The sequence below is a fragment of the Pteropus medius genome, unplaced genomic scaffold, assembly GCF_902729225.1.
Source record: "Pteropus medius unplaced genomic scaffold, Ma_sr-lr_union100, whole genome shotgun sequence".
Taxonomy (NCBI): Eukaryota; Metazoa; Chordata; class Mammalia; order Chiroptera; family Pteropodidae; genus Pteropus; species Pteropus medius.
The window spans coordinates 32003354-32021633 of NW_024340849.1; the positions used below are offsets into that span (position 1 = coordinate 32003354).

At 39.4% G+C, this 18280-nt stretch overlaps 1 protein-coding gene and 1 pseudogene across 1 annotated transcript in view; one reads left to right on the forward strand and one right to left on the reverse strand.

Moving 5' to 3' along the window:
• DSG2 (desmoglein 2) overlaps positions 1–11983 on the reverse strand; it is a 35952-nt gene extending 23969 nt beyond the window's left edge. The window contains exon 1 of the mRNA XM_039846712.1: positions 11734–11983. Within this exon, the coding sequence (XP_039702646.1) occupies positions 11734–11859 (126 nt within the window). The 5' untranslated portion in view covers positions 11860–11983. The remainder of the gene's footprint in view (positions 1–11733) is intronic.
• Positions 8606–8721, forward strand: LOC120591005 (uncharacterized; annotated as a pseudogene).
• Positions 11984–18280: the final 6297 nt, after the last annotated feature.

An 18280-nucleotide genomic window follows, 5' to 3' on the forward strand; every position in this document is an offset into this window, starting at 1 on the left:
TGATAGAACATTTTTACCCTCTTGGATTCTTACATGTTGAGGAGATAGACAAAAATAGGTTGTGATAAGAGCTGTAAAGAAAATTAAAGCAGGAGTAGGATGGAAGGGAGTAACTTAGGACTGTGGGGAAGCTCTCAGAAGAGGTTATATCTGCAGACACCTGAATGGAATGAGGAGACAAGGCAGACAGAGCCCCCTGCAAAGGGAATAGCTAGGCCACAAGTGGGAATAATAGCAGCGTGACTGAGGCTGGTACTGCTGGAGGGGACTGAGTCAGTGGGGATGATGTCAGGGCTTCTGGGTTTCTGGTAATCTTACTTCTTACTCTGGGTTACATGGTGTATTGTTTCTGAAAATTCAGTAATTCTGTACAGTTTGTGAAAATTCAGTAATTCAGTACATTTTTGATATGTGCACTTTTCTATACGTGTTACCCTAAAAAGTTTCAAAAATTTGTGTGCATCTTAAAGCTGCGTGTTTCTTGGAATCTATGTAATAGCTCTACTATTTGCTTTTTACAGCACCTACTGCAGTAGCTTGTTTTCACAGACAATAAGGCATGACAGATTGAAATATTTGCTCTACAGTCATTGTACAAAAAACCAAGAGAATTGTACAAGTATTTTGTCAACTGCGGAACTGTTTATTTGATTTTAAAAAGTTAAGATTTTAACTATTCTTTTCTAAAGTAAATAATTTGGATGTGTCCTTGGGACTCAGTATCTCCCGCAGGGTATATTTGGTAATTGTCTGGAGATATTTTTGGTTGTCATCCAGGGCTGGGGTGGAGGTGGGGAGGTGCTAGTGCCATCTAGTGAGTAGAGACCAGAGATGCTGCTCAATATCTTAAAATGCCACCCCTACACCCCCCATCTAAAGCAATTTCTGGTTCCAAATGGCAAAGTGCCAAGAAATCCTGATTTAGACCATGTTTCTCTGATTGGAAATTCCTGTAACACCTAGGTGCAAGAAGGTCCTACGAGTTCCAGAGGACCATGAAGATTTATGTAAATTTCCAAATTGGTAGCATGTAGTGGGCAATATAAATAAAATAACTGACACTCTCTGTCTCTGTCCTCTGTTCCCACTCCTTCCCATTCCTCTTTGAACATTTCCAGCTCTGTAAGTCTGAGTGACCTCCTGTGGGGATGTTGTAAAAGGCTTTCAAGCATTGGAAGGACAGCTGGACAAGATGACCGTTATGGTTTCTCCCAACATATGAAATTTGTAACTCCATTTTTTTCTCACAAAGAACTTGGTGATAGAAAAATGTCATGTGCAATCTGCCTTTAAGACTGAAGAGGAAAGCTTCTAGTCTCTGTATCCAAAGTAGTGGTTTTAGATGGACCAGATAAATCCTTCAAAAGCATTCCTGATTTACTAAAATTGGAATTTTTTTTTTTTAATTTCTACAGTTGAGTCCTACGCATCTTGTAAAAAACTGGCCTCCCTTGTTAACTGGTAAGAAAATAATTTGGTTTTGGCAGAGGCCCAAGGGAAGGTCAAACAGTACTGCAAAAATCAAATCAATCAATGTATTCTTTGTTCTCAAGGTCTGCACCTTTAAAAAAGACTTCCTGTTCTGAAGTCACCTTGATGAGTTTAACAAGCAGAATCCAGCAGGATTTATGAGTCAATGGATGACAGCTCCTCCTGGCTGATAAGTTCTCAGGAAGGTAGTCTATAAAGTTTCTCATTTTATGGCTAAATATAAATGACCCATACATAGGTGTAATTCCTATAGCTGCTTCACTCAACAGCTAATTTAAACAATTATATTTTTGTTTTCACAGCTGCTAACTTAAAAAAGACTTGATAGCCAAGAAAAGCAATATTTTGAACTTTAAGTTTTGAACTCTGAATTTGAATTTTAGATAGTAAAAATACATACTTTAAGTTTAACTGTAATAATTATATGATTTATCATAATTTTTTGCCTGCTTTTCAGATGTTTGGGCTAATCTTAATGTAACGAACTGGATTTGGGGTGAGTTATAGTGAAGTTAGCTTCAAAGAGATATTTTCTTTGCATTTATTGCCTCGATGATTTTTAAGATATGGATTTGGCAATGCTGTGACACCCTCGCATTGTTAGATCATGCTGTGCATTCTCACTTCAAGATGAATTCTGTGTAATCACGGACAGCTCCTATTTTTTCCTTGGTGTAAGAAACAAGGATAAATAAACTGAGGGCCCCAAAAAGTCAACATTATTTTATTTAGTGTCAATTCTTTGGCCCCTAGAGCATTAAAAAAAAAATCAGACAAGTAGTTAATCGAACTTTAACAACTCGTTAAAAAGGGAGCGTTTTCATATTTAATTTTTTTTTCTACTCCCAATGAGTTTCTAGTAGGGATGTTAACAGTCGTTCTCAAACTTGAGTGGCATCAGAATCACCTTAAAACAAAGACTGCCAGGCCCCACTTGAGAGTTTCTGATTCAGCAGTTCCGGGGTGGGGTAGGAGAATCTGTATTTCTAACAAGTTTCCTGGTAATGCTGATGCTGCTCGTTTGGGAATAACACTTCTGAAAACCAATGTGTAAAATCACAGAGTAGCAAGCGAAAAGGAAGAAGAGAGCCTGGGTAATTCATAAACTGAATAATAAACTCCAGATTACAGAGAGGTGTGAAACATTATGGATTCTAAATAAGGAAATTAGGCCTGAGTTATGTGTATCACAAGACGATTTTCCCACTTTACCAGTAATAACTACAACAGGATCGCTTTAAATAGTTTTTTCGCCTGGTTCATACCTCTTCTTCTAGCTAAAGTTTTATTTGATCCTGAGCATTTTTCGGAAACATTTTACCATTTTATTTGTATGTACTGCCTATAACTGCTACAAATGTTTTGGGAATCAGGGAAAATATAAGTAAATCTGTATAACACATCTCACAGAATTTGATAGACAAAAATGATGAGTGGTTTCCACCTTTTCTGATGCAATATATTCCTGAAAATTATACTAAAAATAGGGTAAAGAAAAACAGATTTTTCCTCCCAGAAGTTTAAGAAACTAAGAGCTTCAGATTGTTCTTTCTCACCAGTAGATGGCACTAGTCTATCAAGAAGGCTAACTTCAGGAACTACCAGAAAACAGCCAACAGTTAGTTGACTCCAAGGTCCACAGTGGAAAACAGGCATTTACAATTGACCTCAAATAAGTGCATGGCAAAGCTGAAAACAGTAAAAAATCAATGGCTTTTCAAGAGTAGTATGAATACTTTTGTAGGACTATTATCTTTGAAACCAGACGAATCTTAATTCACATCTCTTTTTTTATTTCCTTTCTAGCATTTGAACTTGTAATGAAACAAAACCAATTACCTAGTTCCAGAAGTTCAGGACTTATCGATGACAAAGTATAGAAAATTGCTGTAAAAGAAAGTCATTGTGATGTCTTCGGATTAACAAGAGGCTTATGGTGTGAGGGGATCTGGGTTTTATTGGGCTTCGCCCATTAATAACATTCACTAAATCAAATTACTGGCACACAGTGAGTGGTCAAAAAATGTTGAGTTCTCTTCCCTATATTCCTCTTCCCTCACTGCAAATTCCATGACCACAAGACAGTTCATGAGCACCTGGAAAACTGTTTGGCATGTAGTATAAGCACAGTAGTAACTGTTGAATGTGTTAAACAAAAATTTACCACTCAATTTAATACCTATCCAGGTATTAAATATTTCTTCTAAACAAATGAAATTCGGATTATGATTCCAGCTTTTCTAAACATCGAAAGATACCTTAACTTTTAAATTTTTAAAGGCTACTTCTGTGTCCAAGGCATTAAATTAATTTACAGATGCTATGTAACATGTAGATTCTGCTCAAATAAGTTTACTGTTTAGCAGGAGACAGAAAGTATAATGTGAGGCAGAAAAACTTAACAGTGTGAAGGACAACTACAAAAACAAGTTCTGGGGAGCTTGGAAAAGACAAATTAAATTACTTCCTGCTAGGGAAATCAGGAGGCTTTTAGAGCAGCAGGTGGTAATGGGTTTGGCCTTGAGAGAGAGCAGAATCTGTGTCTGTGCAGATAGGAAAGGGAGGTAAATACAGAGTAGGGTGCTGCAGCTCAAAGGTAGGCAGGGGCTGCACACACACACCGTCCTAAGGGCAGCACCCTCTCAGCCATGGCTGCTGCCACCCACTCTTGCCTCCCCTGCCTCCTGTGTGTATCTGATAGGTCTCCTGGTGAGGTGTACAGCATATCCCTTTACTGTGCTGGGCGGAAAAGAGGGTGAGAACCACTGCAGCTTCCTAGAGGTGAAAGGACCCCCAGCAGAATACTGCAAAAGCAAAGGAAGGAGATATTTTAAAAAGAGACAAGTGGTAAGTGTTAAAGGAAGATGATGATTGACTTCAGCCCCTTGTCCAATTTCTCAATGAGTACTTCTGGGGTCAAAGGAGATTGGATCTCTAAGATGAGGCAGTGGGTATGGAAAATTCATTTTAACTTTTTTTTTTTAAGTTTGCATTGTAGTCAATTTGAAAGAATAGTGAGATGGAGGCATTTTAGAATAATGGAAATCTGAACTCTGTCTTCTCATCTCCTCTCACCTCCATGCAAATCTCATTGTCTAATAAGCCAGGCAGCACTAGCTTGGCTTATGTAAGTAATTCCCATGATGGTAATTTTGATGTAAGACATAGAAAAACTTTGGTACAGAGTAGGTAGGTGCTCAATATTTGTTGAACGAATGAATGCATAAAATCTCGATCACCTGGAGAGAGATTTGGCATTTTAAAGAGGACAGAGATAAGTAAGAGGAATCTCTAATTAGAACCCCTCACTATTTGCCAGTCGCCATTTCTCAGTGGGGGTGCTACTACCATTTATGATGGGAAAAATCTTCATGAGTAGCCAATTTTTCTCGAAGGTTCTGGAGACTGCAGGTTTAGCATCCCTGGATTTCAAGTACTAAATACCAGTAGCATCCTGAGCCTTGTGACAATCAAAATGCTCCTTCCATACTCCTGACCCCTGACATTTCCTCGAGAACTCTTGTTACTGAACCGACCCTCCTGCCAGGCTGCCTCCTGCCCTGCACTGTGCTCTCTGGGTTCTTCTGCCTGTCTTTGATCACAATAGCCAAAGTCCTGGAATACCTCCTTTTTTAAAAATAAAGAGGCAAAGCTGTACCCAGTCGACTACTCTCTCATCTTTCTCAATCCTTTCCTGACCAACCCAACCAAAATTCTTTTCCTCTTCTTGCTGATTTGAACACTTCTCCCTAAAAACATTCATTAGTCTATTAGCTTTTTGTACCTCCCTTGGTATCAAGGCTGGAGACCCATCTTTCTACACGTTGTTCTGTCTTATATTCTTTGTTATAACTACAGTGAACTCATCCAGGTCTTCCAAGGAACTACACACCTATGTCTTCAAGTCTTTGCATGTGCTCTTCTCTCTACCTAGAACATTCTTCTTACTTCTTCTCTTCATATCATCTCACTAATTTATAATTATTCTCAAATCTTGGCTGGGATGCTCAGTCCTGGAGCTCCTTCTGTAGACTCTATGGTACTCTGAGTTCTTTTATCATCACTCTTCTTACCATCAACCATTTGGAAGTTAGCTATTTACCTGTTTACTAGACTGCAAGCACCACGAAGGCAGACTATGTCAGGCTTTTTCACGGTCTCACAATGTCCAGCACATTGCCTATTATCGCGCAGGGAGTCACTAAAGAGTGGTCATGTGCGGTTAGTTTCTACATAGTTTCTATTCTTGCAGGCATTACTCATCCTATCATTAGACTACAGTTTAAATCCTAGTGTTCCAGATTCTTTTACCCTAATCACCAAGCTTTGCATATGATAAAAATCTCAATAAATTTTTTAAATAATTTGAAAAAAACTAAAATAATGTAGTGTCATATATAGTATACATCTGATATTTTAAGCTAAAATTAACTGAGAATACAATCTTTCATCCTACATGGACATATGTTTGAAAAATGTTATCAGTTGTTAAAATTTGCGGCACATTGAAATACAGAAAAAAAGCTGTGATTAAGAAATACTCAAATTGATCTAAAGCTTATTTATGATTTCAATTAGTTTCTGATTTTTACTATAATTTGGCAGTTTTAGAAATACCAATCAATTCCTATTCACTGTATAATTTTTTTCCATATACATATGTGTATGCTTCATTCATGAATGAACTATTTTGCAAAATTTAGAGAGGTATTTTTCACTCTTAGACCTGTCTGATAATTAGATTAATGAAAAATTTCTATCAATACATATTTCTGAATCTCAACCTTGGAAATTTTAATTTAGCTTATCGGTATTTCTAACGATCAGGGAGAATTTAGACAAAATGAATGCTCATGTCTTTTTGTACTTTTCCCCAAGTTTATAATTAAAGAAACTAATGTTGAGTTGCCTTTTCCCCACTATCCATTAACTTTTAGAAGCAAAAACAAATATGATATCACCTTTCTAAAATCCCTGGGTATGATAGATTATTCTTACAGGGTTCAATATTTACCATCTAATTTATACTTAAATTTATGCTAAAATCTGTTATCCAGTAGCACATTAGTGCATTAAGTATAACTGTGATGTTATTGATAAATTATAGATTGTCAAACCTACTTGTTATGGGTTGAACTGTCTCCCAAAAGAAGACAGCTTGAAGTCCTAACCTCAGTACCTCAGAATATGACCTTATTAGGAAGCAGGGTCTGTGCAGATGTAACCAAGAGGAAGTCATTAGTGTGAGCCCTAATCCAACATGACCAGTGTCCTCAAAAAATGTGGAAATTTGGACACAGACTCAGATATGAACAGAGGGAAGATGATATGAAGAATGCCATGTGAAGATAGAAGACTGGAGTGATACATCTACAAGGCAAGGAATGCCGGAGATTGCTGGTAAACCACCAAATGCTAGGAAGAGGCAAGGAAGGAAACCTACAGGTTTCAGCGGGAGCACGGCCCTGCCAACAGGTTGATTTCAGACTTCTAGCATCTAGAACTGTGAGACTGTTTTAAGCCAACCAGCTTTTGGTACTTTGTTATAGCAGCCCTAGAAAATGAACACGCTAGTAGATATAGCTGTTCACAGTACAATCTGCTTTCATTAAATCCTTAAGCTGTAGTTTGATTTTAAAGGACAAACTTAATTAGTCAAAGGCAAAATCAAGGCAACTATCAGAAAATCTTTTCCCCCAAGTGCCCTCTTTAGCAGTCTGGTGAAGCCTATGCACCCCTTCTTAGCATAATATTTTTAAATTTAAAATAATAAAAAAACCCCACATTAGATTATGAATAAACTCAATTATGTTGTAATAGTTATCAGAATTTAAAGAAACCCACCGTTTGTGATGTAGTAATATAATACGCTTCATTATCGACACATTAAATAATCAGATCTAGTAGAAAGTCCATTAGTGATGACATAAATGTTATTTTGAGACAACTGTAGTATGATGCAAAAATATTTGTGAATTCTACTGCAACAAAGTCACAGGTACTAAGGCTATTGTACTGTCTTTCCTACACTCATAATTTAAAGAAATGTTAAATTTCAGTTAGAGGTTAGCGAAAGTAGATATGTAATTTATTCTCAGCCTTGTCTAAGGACCCCCTAAATTCTATCTATGGACCATTTAGGAGTTGGTGGATCCAAAGTAAAGAATTCTTGAAGAAGAGATTCTCTGCCTTTATTCACAAAAGTGTCCTTTTTCCCCCTTTCGATAGTTGGCCTAAATGACTGTGTGGTTGGGTGTCACTCAACATCTCCCTTCTGCTGGGTCTCTCTGAACTATAGAGGAAAGCTGGAGACCACATATCATAGACTCCCTTGCAGCTAGAGTTCTGAAATGTGATTTAAGTCCAACCAATCAGTACTTATATAAGATATGAAAGAAGGAAGTGAAGCACAAGCTATGTGTTGTTGTTTTTGCTGGCAGGCATTGATACGGATATAGTTGGATTTTTGCAGTGGTTTTATTATGATGCTAGTGTCCACTAGTTTCATAGGTGCCAAGGGGCAGGGTACAGGTACATTTAGCTGGTATGAACCTTAGCAGATGTGACATGGTTCTGGAACTGGCAAAAGTAGTATCCCAATCATGGCAGTTTCCAGATTGTGAGAGAGGCAGTGTTGTTTCTCATCACAGGAGAGACAGCCCTTCCCTAAGTGCTTTGGGTCCTGCTGTGTGACTTTGAAGTCATTACTGACAACTCAAGCTGCAGTCTGTTTCCTCAATCCTTCTAACACTTATGTAATTAGCTTAATGGCTTGACATAAATCTCTTCTTGCTTTGACTAGCTAGAGTGAATTGTTACCGGCCACTGAACTCTGACCCATAGAGACCAGAGTTTATATTCTCTTCTATAAAAGACTTGTTTCCACAAGAACTAATTCTGTCAGATGACTTGCTTTCTGTTCTTCACCAAACACTTTACAGATGGTCCCTAACTCACAATGATGTGACTTAATGATGGTATGTGGTAAGTGTTCAGTAGAAATCATACTTAAAATTTGAATTTTTAGGATGTGGTTCCATAGTGTAGCAGTTAGCACGTCTGCTTTACAGACAGAAGGTCCTGGGTTCGGACCCCAGTGGAGCCACGGTCCACGGTCTACAGCCATGCCACCCTGAACAAGCCCGATGTCTGATCTCGGAAGCTAAGCAGGGTTGGGCCTGGTTAGTACTTAGATGGGAGACCATGTAGGAAGATAAGATGCTGTAGGCATAAATAATAATAAATAATTTTTTAAAAATTGAAGTTTTGATCTTTCCCTCAACTAGCTATATGTGATAAACAATACTCTCTTGTGATGCTGGGTGGCAGGAGCGAGTCACAACACCCAGTCAGCCATGCTATCAGCGGGGTAAACAACCAACACTCTACAGTATACAGTCATTTGCTCACCACACAACTATGTTTTGGTCAATGATGGACCACATATATAAGATGGTGGTCCTATAAGATTATAATGGATAAGTAAAATGTTTGTGATTTGCAAGGAAAGGCTGAAACTGACTACAATGTCAAATTTACTATTAGCTCTGGGTAGTTTCAATAGAAGAGGTACAGCATGCTATCTACCTGCCATGTACACACATGCTCATGTACTAAACTCACTTCCCTTCCCTCCATTTCCCTTTATCTCTTTCCTTCCAGTCCTGTTCCCCACCTCCCTCTCTCTCTTCCACCTTCCCTTTTATTATTTCTCATATTAAGCTTTATCTCTCCCCTTTCTCTCTCCTTCTTTTCCTTCCTCCCTCCTTCCTATAGATGTCTACTCCCTCTCAAAGAGCATCTCCCTTCACAGGCCTCCCTGACCCCCAATTCACACATACACACACTTTATCTTTTATACTGTATTTTTACTGTATTTTTTCTATGTTTAGATAACAAATACCATTGTGTTACAGTTGTCTATAGTATTCACTACTGTAATATACTGTATAGGTTTTCAGTCTAGGAGCAATAAGCTATACCATATAGTCTAGGTATGTAGTAGGTTCTCCAACCTTTTTGACATCAGGGACCGGTGTTCCTATGAGAATCTACTGCCTGATGATTTGAGGTGGAACTGAGGCGGTGATGCTAGTGCCGGGGAGCGGCTGCAAATACAGACGAAGCTTCACTTCCTCCCCAGCCCACCACTCACCTCCTGCTGTTTGGTCCAGTTCCTAACAGGTCTCTGACCCCGGGGTTGGGACCTCTGCTATACCATCTAGGCTTGTGTAAGTACACCCTATGATGTTTGCACGATGGTATTACCTAATGATGCATTTCTCAGAAGGTGTCCCTGTTGTTAAATGACCCATGACTGTACAGTGTTGCTAGCATTTTTTGGATATTTTGTGTTTTTGTATCCCCTCATGTCTACAAAATACTCATTTGTATCTCCTGCTTCTGTTGAGAAGAAGGCAATCAACCGCTCTTGAGATAAAACCCAAGATAACTGCCCAACTATAGGCTAATGTAAGTGTTCTGAGCACATTTAAGGTCGTCTAGGCTACGCTATGATGTTTATAGTAGGTTAGGTGTATTAAATACATTTTTAACTTACAATATTTTCAATGTACGATGGGTTTATCAGGATGTAGACCCATTATAAGTCAAAGAGGACCTGTACTTCCAACTTAAATTACATCAGGGGCAAAAGGCTGAACTTCCCACTGTTCTTTGACCGAAACCAGAACGTACTCAAATTTATGTCACAAAATGTATTGTAAAAAATACAAAGATGAGTCCAGAATTCCACTTTGGTTCAGTTAGTTATACTCACTTTTTAAGGAGCAATTATTGCCAAATAAAGTATTAAAATATTAAAATAAAGAATAAAAACATTAAATTGCTAAAGGAAAAAATATGCTTAAATTATTCACCTATTTCTCTGTAAATGTACTTGAATTGGTCTTTTTGTTATACCATATGAGGATAAAGGTAACTTTTTTCTTATATGAAAGGGAGTTAACATTAAATTCTCCAAGGAAGCCAGGTGCTGTGTTAGCCTGGTATTCTCCTTTGCCAGGAAGTATCACAGTGATGGAATTGGTTGCTCTGTTATGCTGGACACCAAAAACAAACCTCTAAATTATGTCTTGGAAAAGCTTTATTAACAAAACATGAATTGAAAATTACCTCATGACTTGGGCAAAATGAATAAATACAGCATGAAACTGGTGAATGAACTGGTGTGGCCAAGGTTTGGAGGTATAATTATCATGTTATTTACTGTAAGTGAGAATTCACTGAAATCTCTAGATTGGAGTAGTCATGCTTTTTTCTGGTTTATACCTATGAATTTTTTCCTGTTAGATTATATATATTTACACTTTAGCAAAACCCACTTAGCAAAGCCCGATAAACCTGATACATTTCTAAATTATGTGCAATTCCTTTAACAAACAGAAAGCTAATACAGTTTAAAATCCAATTGGAGCACAGAAACCCAGGCTAAGACTTGTAGATCTAAGGGACTGAACACTTTTCCAGTGGTCGAAGCCCTCTTCTTTAAAATTAATCTCTGAAAACCTTACTTGACTGGCTCCAGACTTCGATTTTCTGTAACCGTTTAAAATGAAATCTTAACACTATTAGATATATTCATTATTTTTAATATCAGAAAATTGTTTTAAAACACTAACCTTGTGAACTCTTAAGTTAAAACTGTATGTGGTTGATTTTAACAATGTGGCTTTAAAAGCAAACAAAAATCTTTGCAAAATACATTTAATAAGCCTATTTTTAGCCATTTCTTTTGAGTCTATGAATACTGGCATTTCCCTGGTTTCCCCGGTTCACGGAGGTGCACCGGTGTACCTGGGGAATCGTGGAGAATTGGAGCGACCCTGGAAGAAGGCATGGCTGTTGCCTCTACCTGCCTCCATGTCTCCCGCAGAAGACTCCGAACAAAGCCCCAGATCTCTAGAAAAGGTGTCCCCGGCTCCGGGGCTCTTTACACCCGCAGATCACAGATACAAAAAGGCGCAGGGCTCGGGTATGGCGGCAGAACAACTGAGCTGTAGAAACGTTCCAACCCGCCTGGCTCAGCCCCAGCAGATTTCCCAAAGCCCCAGGATTCGAGCTAGCTGCAGCCTGTCTTGCCCTTTCCCACCTCCGGGCACAAAGAGGGAGCGCCGGGCGGGCGCGGACGTCTCAGGCGGCACTAGGCAGGTCGGGGCGCGAACCTGGCGCTCGCCGGTGCCCTCGCCCGCCCGGGCTCCGCGTCCCCGCTGCGGCACTTACCAGGAGAAGCAGCAGGGCACTCTCCACGCGCCGCGCCATCGCGCCCTCACCTCCGCCGCGCCCTACCCTCCGGCCGCCCGTTCCGTTCCACGCCGTCCCCTCCGCCAGGTCCCCGGGAGCGCGCATTCGGCTCCTCCCCAGAGTCCCCGCCTCGCCCTGCGGCGCGAGAGTTGCGCGGCCCCGAGGCGCGGTCCCAGGTGTGGCGGCCACGGGAAAGTGGAGGTGGGGAATTCGCTGAGGAGGGAGGCGCTTGGTGACCCCCGCCTGCTGTCGTATACGCACCTGGGACCGTGACGTCCCGGGTTGGGGACTTTGAGTGGCAGGCCCACCGTTCTCTTTTTCCCAATCCCCTCCTCCCAGGAGAGTGGCCGGGAGGAGCGAGGCTCTGGGCCATAGGGTGGGGCTTGGCCATACGGCATACCTCGCCCTCTCCAGCAGAAACCTGCGGTGTCCAGCGAGCTGGCCCGGCTGCGGCGGGGCCCTGTCGCCTATAGGCCCATAGCTTTGTACACGTGCGTGGGGCCCAGAGGTCAGGTGGCGCGAAGAAAGACGAGTGACGCGGAAACCCGTGTCCTCACTGCAGCTGAGGTTCTGGAGCAGGATTTCAGGTGGAGGTAACTGCGAAGACTTCTCACCTCTTCCTGAAGCCCCCTTCATTGCTTCCAACAGGTTTTCAGCTTATATGGCTCAGGAAGAAGAGTTATTAGAGGAATCACGGTTGATCTAAAGGGACAGTTCTGTGACCCCTTGTTGACTAGACTCAACTAGGGGAAACTCTAGAGATGTTATGGGGAAAGATATACTCTTTGATATGATTTACAAAATCTCTTACACAAAGTGTATCTACAAGTCAGAATCCTCGCTCCAATAGTACTTAGCTGTGTGACTCGGACAATCTCTTTGTGCCTCAGTTTCCAGATACTGTCAAATGGGATCAATAGCGCCCAACACATAACGATGCTTGTAAAGATTAAATCAGAAAATCTATGTGAAGCTTTCTGCAGCGTCTAGCACATAAGGGTTCAATAAATAGTAGTTATAACTATAATTATTATCTCAAGTTTAAATGTTAAGTCGAACTCCATTTGAAAAACTAGCATCAACAACAAATTAGGAAACTTTTAAGAGAAGTTAACTATTGATGTGGGACTAATGGAAGAGCTTATAAAAGTATACAGGGTTGATTTGCTACTAGAAAGAGAAGTCTTTATCTCCCTCCCCCAGTACCTCCTACCCTTCTCTCCCCAGTTCTAATCTTGCCACTTTACTGGATCCAGTACAATTACCATCTCTTTAGTCCCTTTCTTCCCCAGTAGCCAAGCCTCACTCTTTGAGCTGAGATAACCACATATTTAGGGCTTAAGTGCTGAGTGACATTTCCCATACTGTTAATTTAAGTGTGGTGGTTAAGTTAGCTGAGGACTAAGCATCTAGAAAGAGTGTCTGCTAAGCTTACCACTTTGCAGTGCCTAGAAAGTGCTATCAGGGTTACATAGTTGAATCAGGAAGGAAGTATTTACCATCTTCTAGTTTCTACTCCTTTCTCTTGAGCCTGACATGGATGGTAGCACACCTTGGTAATAATTCTTATTCCCCATCATGCTAGGAAAACTCCTAATTAAATAAGGCAGGCTTTACCAAAACACTTTCACTAATTATCCCAGGAAACTGTATATAAGTCCTATCTGAAATTAGTGCTCTTACAATTGAGTCTCATAAGCAGGTATTTATGTGGTGTTATCAAAACTTTGGTTACCGTTTAGTAATGAAGATAATTGTAGCTTCCAGAATGAGAAATAGCTAATGCAAATTTTATTTCTGTTGGGTTATTCAGCCTCCACCAGAGGCTGTCAAAGTCAGTTTCAGTGTAGTATTCCTTCTATAAAACATTTATTCCAAGGCTTTGAGAGAAGGTGTCAATATATGCACTATCCAATGCCATTGCATGTCATTCTTGAATTAGTTCCTCTTTTAAAATTCTGAAACTTATGACTCAGTGAGTTGAAGAGACTTGTTAAAAGTCAAATGATACACAGCTGATTCTCTAGCTCCTGACTTCTTTCTGCTGGGATGAGAGTAAGTCTATTTTATAAATCTCTGTGCACAAAAACAAATGTGACCATAACCAACAAAGCACTAATGATTGCTTTAAAGTAAATTGAAGTGTTAACAAGATGCGAAAGACTTAACTTACAAGTTTTCCTCCATAAGTTATGTGAACATTATAGTAAATGTATTTTTCTTAAGAAACGTACTTATAGTGCACCTGTTCAAGATATACTTTATGCAATTAATTGGCTTTAACATATATATATATCTCCAAAATATCTACCTCAGTTATGTTTCCCAGAATACTTTGCTTCACACAATCACATGGATGAGAATAAGCTTCAAGTGATTAGCTTATTAGAATTATCCTTTAATATTATCTCAAACAAAAATTTTGTCAAAAATAAAAGGTTTCATAAGGAACAGGAAAAATTAATGTGTCCCTTTTCTACTTTCATGACCTCCTTACTTACTTACTTTCCCTCCATCTACTGTGGCCCTGTTGACAATGATTCATATACCTACCTAGTGGCAGTTACACTGTGGCTAATGGTTGTTTCATCCATGTCTGCTACTCCACCCATCCTTCTTTTTAAGATTTTTAGTACATTGAAAGTAGAGGATGTATCATATTCATAGTAGGCCCAGCCTCTTGTATCTAACACATATTAGATGATCAATAAAAATTTGTTGAACCAAGCACACATTCTGGAAGTATTTAATTATAAGTAAAAAGTGGTATTGTAGGGGAAGGTGCTTTAAATATTCACTGTGGATAAGTTAATAGTGGATCTGGTCAGAAAATGTTGGTCTGGGATTTGTGTATGTGTACATGGATGCACACATAAATGTACATGTATTGATTTGTGTATGTGCGTTTTCCCCCAACCACAGTGTAGCCAGGGGCAGGAGAAGAATAGCAGATGGTGTGTGTAAGTCAGGGTTGCAGAGTGGCGAGCTGATAGTTGAGAGGTATAAGTGTCCAGGATGTACATGGAGGTGAGTGTGGCAGGAGAGATGGACAGGACAAAGCTGAAAGAGTTCAGGGGCCAGTTGAGAAGACAATGTATTAAATCAGATGTGGAAAAATGGGAGAAGATTGTTCTTTAATCTGGAGAAGGAGCCAAGGCAAGGGTGACATCACAGACACTAGGAGTCAGGATATTGAGCTTCTCATGGACTCTCTCTCCAGTTAGATGGATCAAGAGCTGCCTCCACCTTAGGCAATGAGAGAAGAGCATTGGCAGACTTGGGCGAGGAGGGATGGCCTCTAGTAATAATGACGGGGTGGGAAAAGCTTTGTTGCCTTTCTGAGCTAGAACTTAGAGTAATCAACTTGTAGACTACAAGCCCGATGGTCTAGCACAGAGAAGCCAGCACATCCTTAATAAACAGTCACTATACTTTGGAGGCAGCAACAATCAGTCCTGAAAGCACAGCCATAGACACCAACACCCTGAAAGAGTGAAGAAGCTCCATGCAGTGAGTCATAGTATCTAACTGAGCTATTCCCCACAGGCTCCTTGTGAGTCAATATATGAGGAATGGCTGCTTGAATGAGAAGTCCCTGAATCAAAATGGTTTAAGGAAATTGTTGACTTTGTTCATGGAACAGAGGAAAATTGGGAGAAGATACTACAGTTGCAAAATACGTTTTGGCTCAGCAAGAATATTGTCTGTTCTTGGATATCTACTTAGATCTTTTATTTTGTTTTCAAAATAAACCATGCTAGTTTTAAAAAGTGTAAGACTATGTAATGCTGAGTTGAGAGGTGTGTTCAAAGCAGTAATTGTCTGGGAAACACAGCAAGGCCTCGATGTCTCATCAGAACACTTCTCTCTCCTACCGACTGATGTCTGAAATCCTTTAAGCAGAAGGCTTCCTTGTTGCATGCATGTTGCCGGGAGGGTGGCATGTTATTTACATCAGTTTTTTATCAGAGCATGATAGCGCAAATAGGCCAGGCATGCTCCGCCTTGGAGCCTTTGCACTCTCTGTTCCTTTTCCCTAGAAGGTTCTGCTCCAGACATGTACAAAGTTTACTACCTTACTCTTCACCTTAACCCCTTAAATATTAGCTTATCAGTGAGGCCTTCTCTGACCATCATTTAAAAATTGTAATTATTCCCACCCGAATTTCCCATTACCCTTCCCTGCTTCATTTTTCTTCTTGGTACATCATAAGCTAAAAGACTATTCACTTAGTTATTATCTGTTGCCATTCACTAGAATGTAAACTTCATGAGGGCTTGGGATTTTCTCTGTGAACTGCCATGTATCCAGCATATAAAACAGTGCTTGACCCATTGAAGGTCTTCAGTGAATATTATTTGTTTGTGTGGATGTATGAAAAAGTGATATATTTTCAAGGTTATTTTGGAGGATAAGTTGAGTGTGTGTGTGTGTGTGTGTGTGCGCGCGCGCGTGCGTGCGTGCGTGTGTGAGTGTGTAAAATGAGGGTAAAGGGGAAAAGAGCAAGAGACCATTATATTCTTGGAAGGATGTGAGTAAACGTCACCAGCGGAGGTGGGGGTGTACAGTGAGGCTTGGTTCTCTGTGGACAACATCCCCTTACCTCACCATTTTCGCAAGGATAGGCTTTGCTAGAACTGCCTGAACAAGTAAATGGGAGGAGTTCAGAGGCCAGTGGAGAACATTTCTGTGTTCTTTCTCTCCTTTAAGACTCTTTTTTTTTTATGCGGGGACAAAATGTGAAACTATAAACAATATGGAAAATCCCCTTTCCCTCTGGAGTTGAACAAAGTAAGCATTCATTAGGGGATTGCGGCACTTGAGCATGTCAGTTCTATTTACTGAACTACAGTTTCTGAAAAATTTTCAGAATAAATCTCTGGCTTTGGTTTCACCCTAGGATTTGTTTATGGGAATTCTTGGAAAGATAAGCAGTGGCTGGGGAAGAGGTGGGGGTAGGGGAGTATTTGGTTACTAACAGCAGCCCTGGACTGGAATTCATTGCCTGCATGACAGGACTTGCAGGGTTTAGAGCAGGCACAGGAGTGTTTTTACTCAGATTGTCAGACAGAAACCATAACGCTGACCCCATGAGACTAATGAGCTTAGTGAGATTCACAAAAGAATTCCTCAGAAGACAGAAAAGAATACTGGTTTCCTGACAGTTCATTCACTTGTCACATAGACAAGTGACATCTTAAAAGTTTAATGAAAAAGCAAAATAGAAATGATGCAGTAGCTTTGGAGAGCAAATATGGAAGTAAAATATTGGCTTTAAAGATCTTTTCTAAATGATCCAGAATGATGACTATAAATACTTTAGCAGAGAGAAGCGAATCTCCAAAATTAATTTCCATTTTAAAGTAAAAAGTATTCAAAGATATTAAATTACTTATTTTAATTTACTTTCAGAGTTAATCTTGGTGGTTATTTTTTTATTTAGTATCATACCAGTCGATGTAGAAATTTATTAATAATCAAGTTCTGAATTTTTGAATGATTTGTTAATACAATTAGAAAACATTTAAAGTTATTCAATAATGATGTTACTTACTTGCATTTTGAAATCCCTCTTGGGTGAAGAAAGAGAGTGAATTCCAGAGGGGAAGGTGAACAGAGCCTCAGGGAGAACCTATCCACAGGAAAGCATGAATTTCTGAATGTCATCTGTCACAAGTGTCAGAAAAAATATTGGGAATCACTACTTTGGAGGACACACTTACACAAGCCATGCTTACCAAAAGTGACAATGTTATTCTTGAATCCCAAGTTAGATATTACAAATGACAAATTATTTCTACGTAGTAACTTTGCTTTTGTAATAAAAGCAATTGGAAATCTTTCAATGCGATAAATAATAATTTAATTAACTTAGTTACATCTATATACAGCCAGAGAATTGGAGAGTTGAAGCAGTTTTTAGATATCATAGAGAAGAGCATCAGAATGTCTCTAGGGTCTGAGCATTTCAGGAAAATGTTTGTTTTCAAACCTGTTTTATTTGAACTGTAATTTTTTTCTTTTTGTTTTTGCAGTGGGCCTAGTTTGAGCTTCATCATCTCATCTAGTTCCCACTTAAAATAGATATTTTCTTAGACAGAAATATGTTCAAACATTAAGCAAATCAGTTCAGCAGAATGTTGATACAAAGAATGTGTGGGGGAAGGAAAATAGTTTTTCTTCTACCCTTCTAAGTTGGAAAATTGTTTTTCCTCCTCCACAAAGGCAATGGGAAAAAAATTGTGCTTGATAATTTAATTTTAACAATCACAGTACTCTTACCAGCTTGTCCGAGTTATAGTTTAATATTTTTTAAAAAATCATAATATTCATTATGAACATATGCCTTGAAAGCAGACCTTTTATTTTACTAGACATTGTCTGTTAATTTATTATAACATTTTTTTCAGGTGGACCTATCTTAACTACTACTGAAACAGTATCTGAATGATGTCATACCTTTGGAGAGAGTCACACCCATTTCATGTAGAATCAGCTACAATAAAGGTAAGTCAGGCGACGATG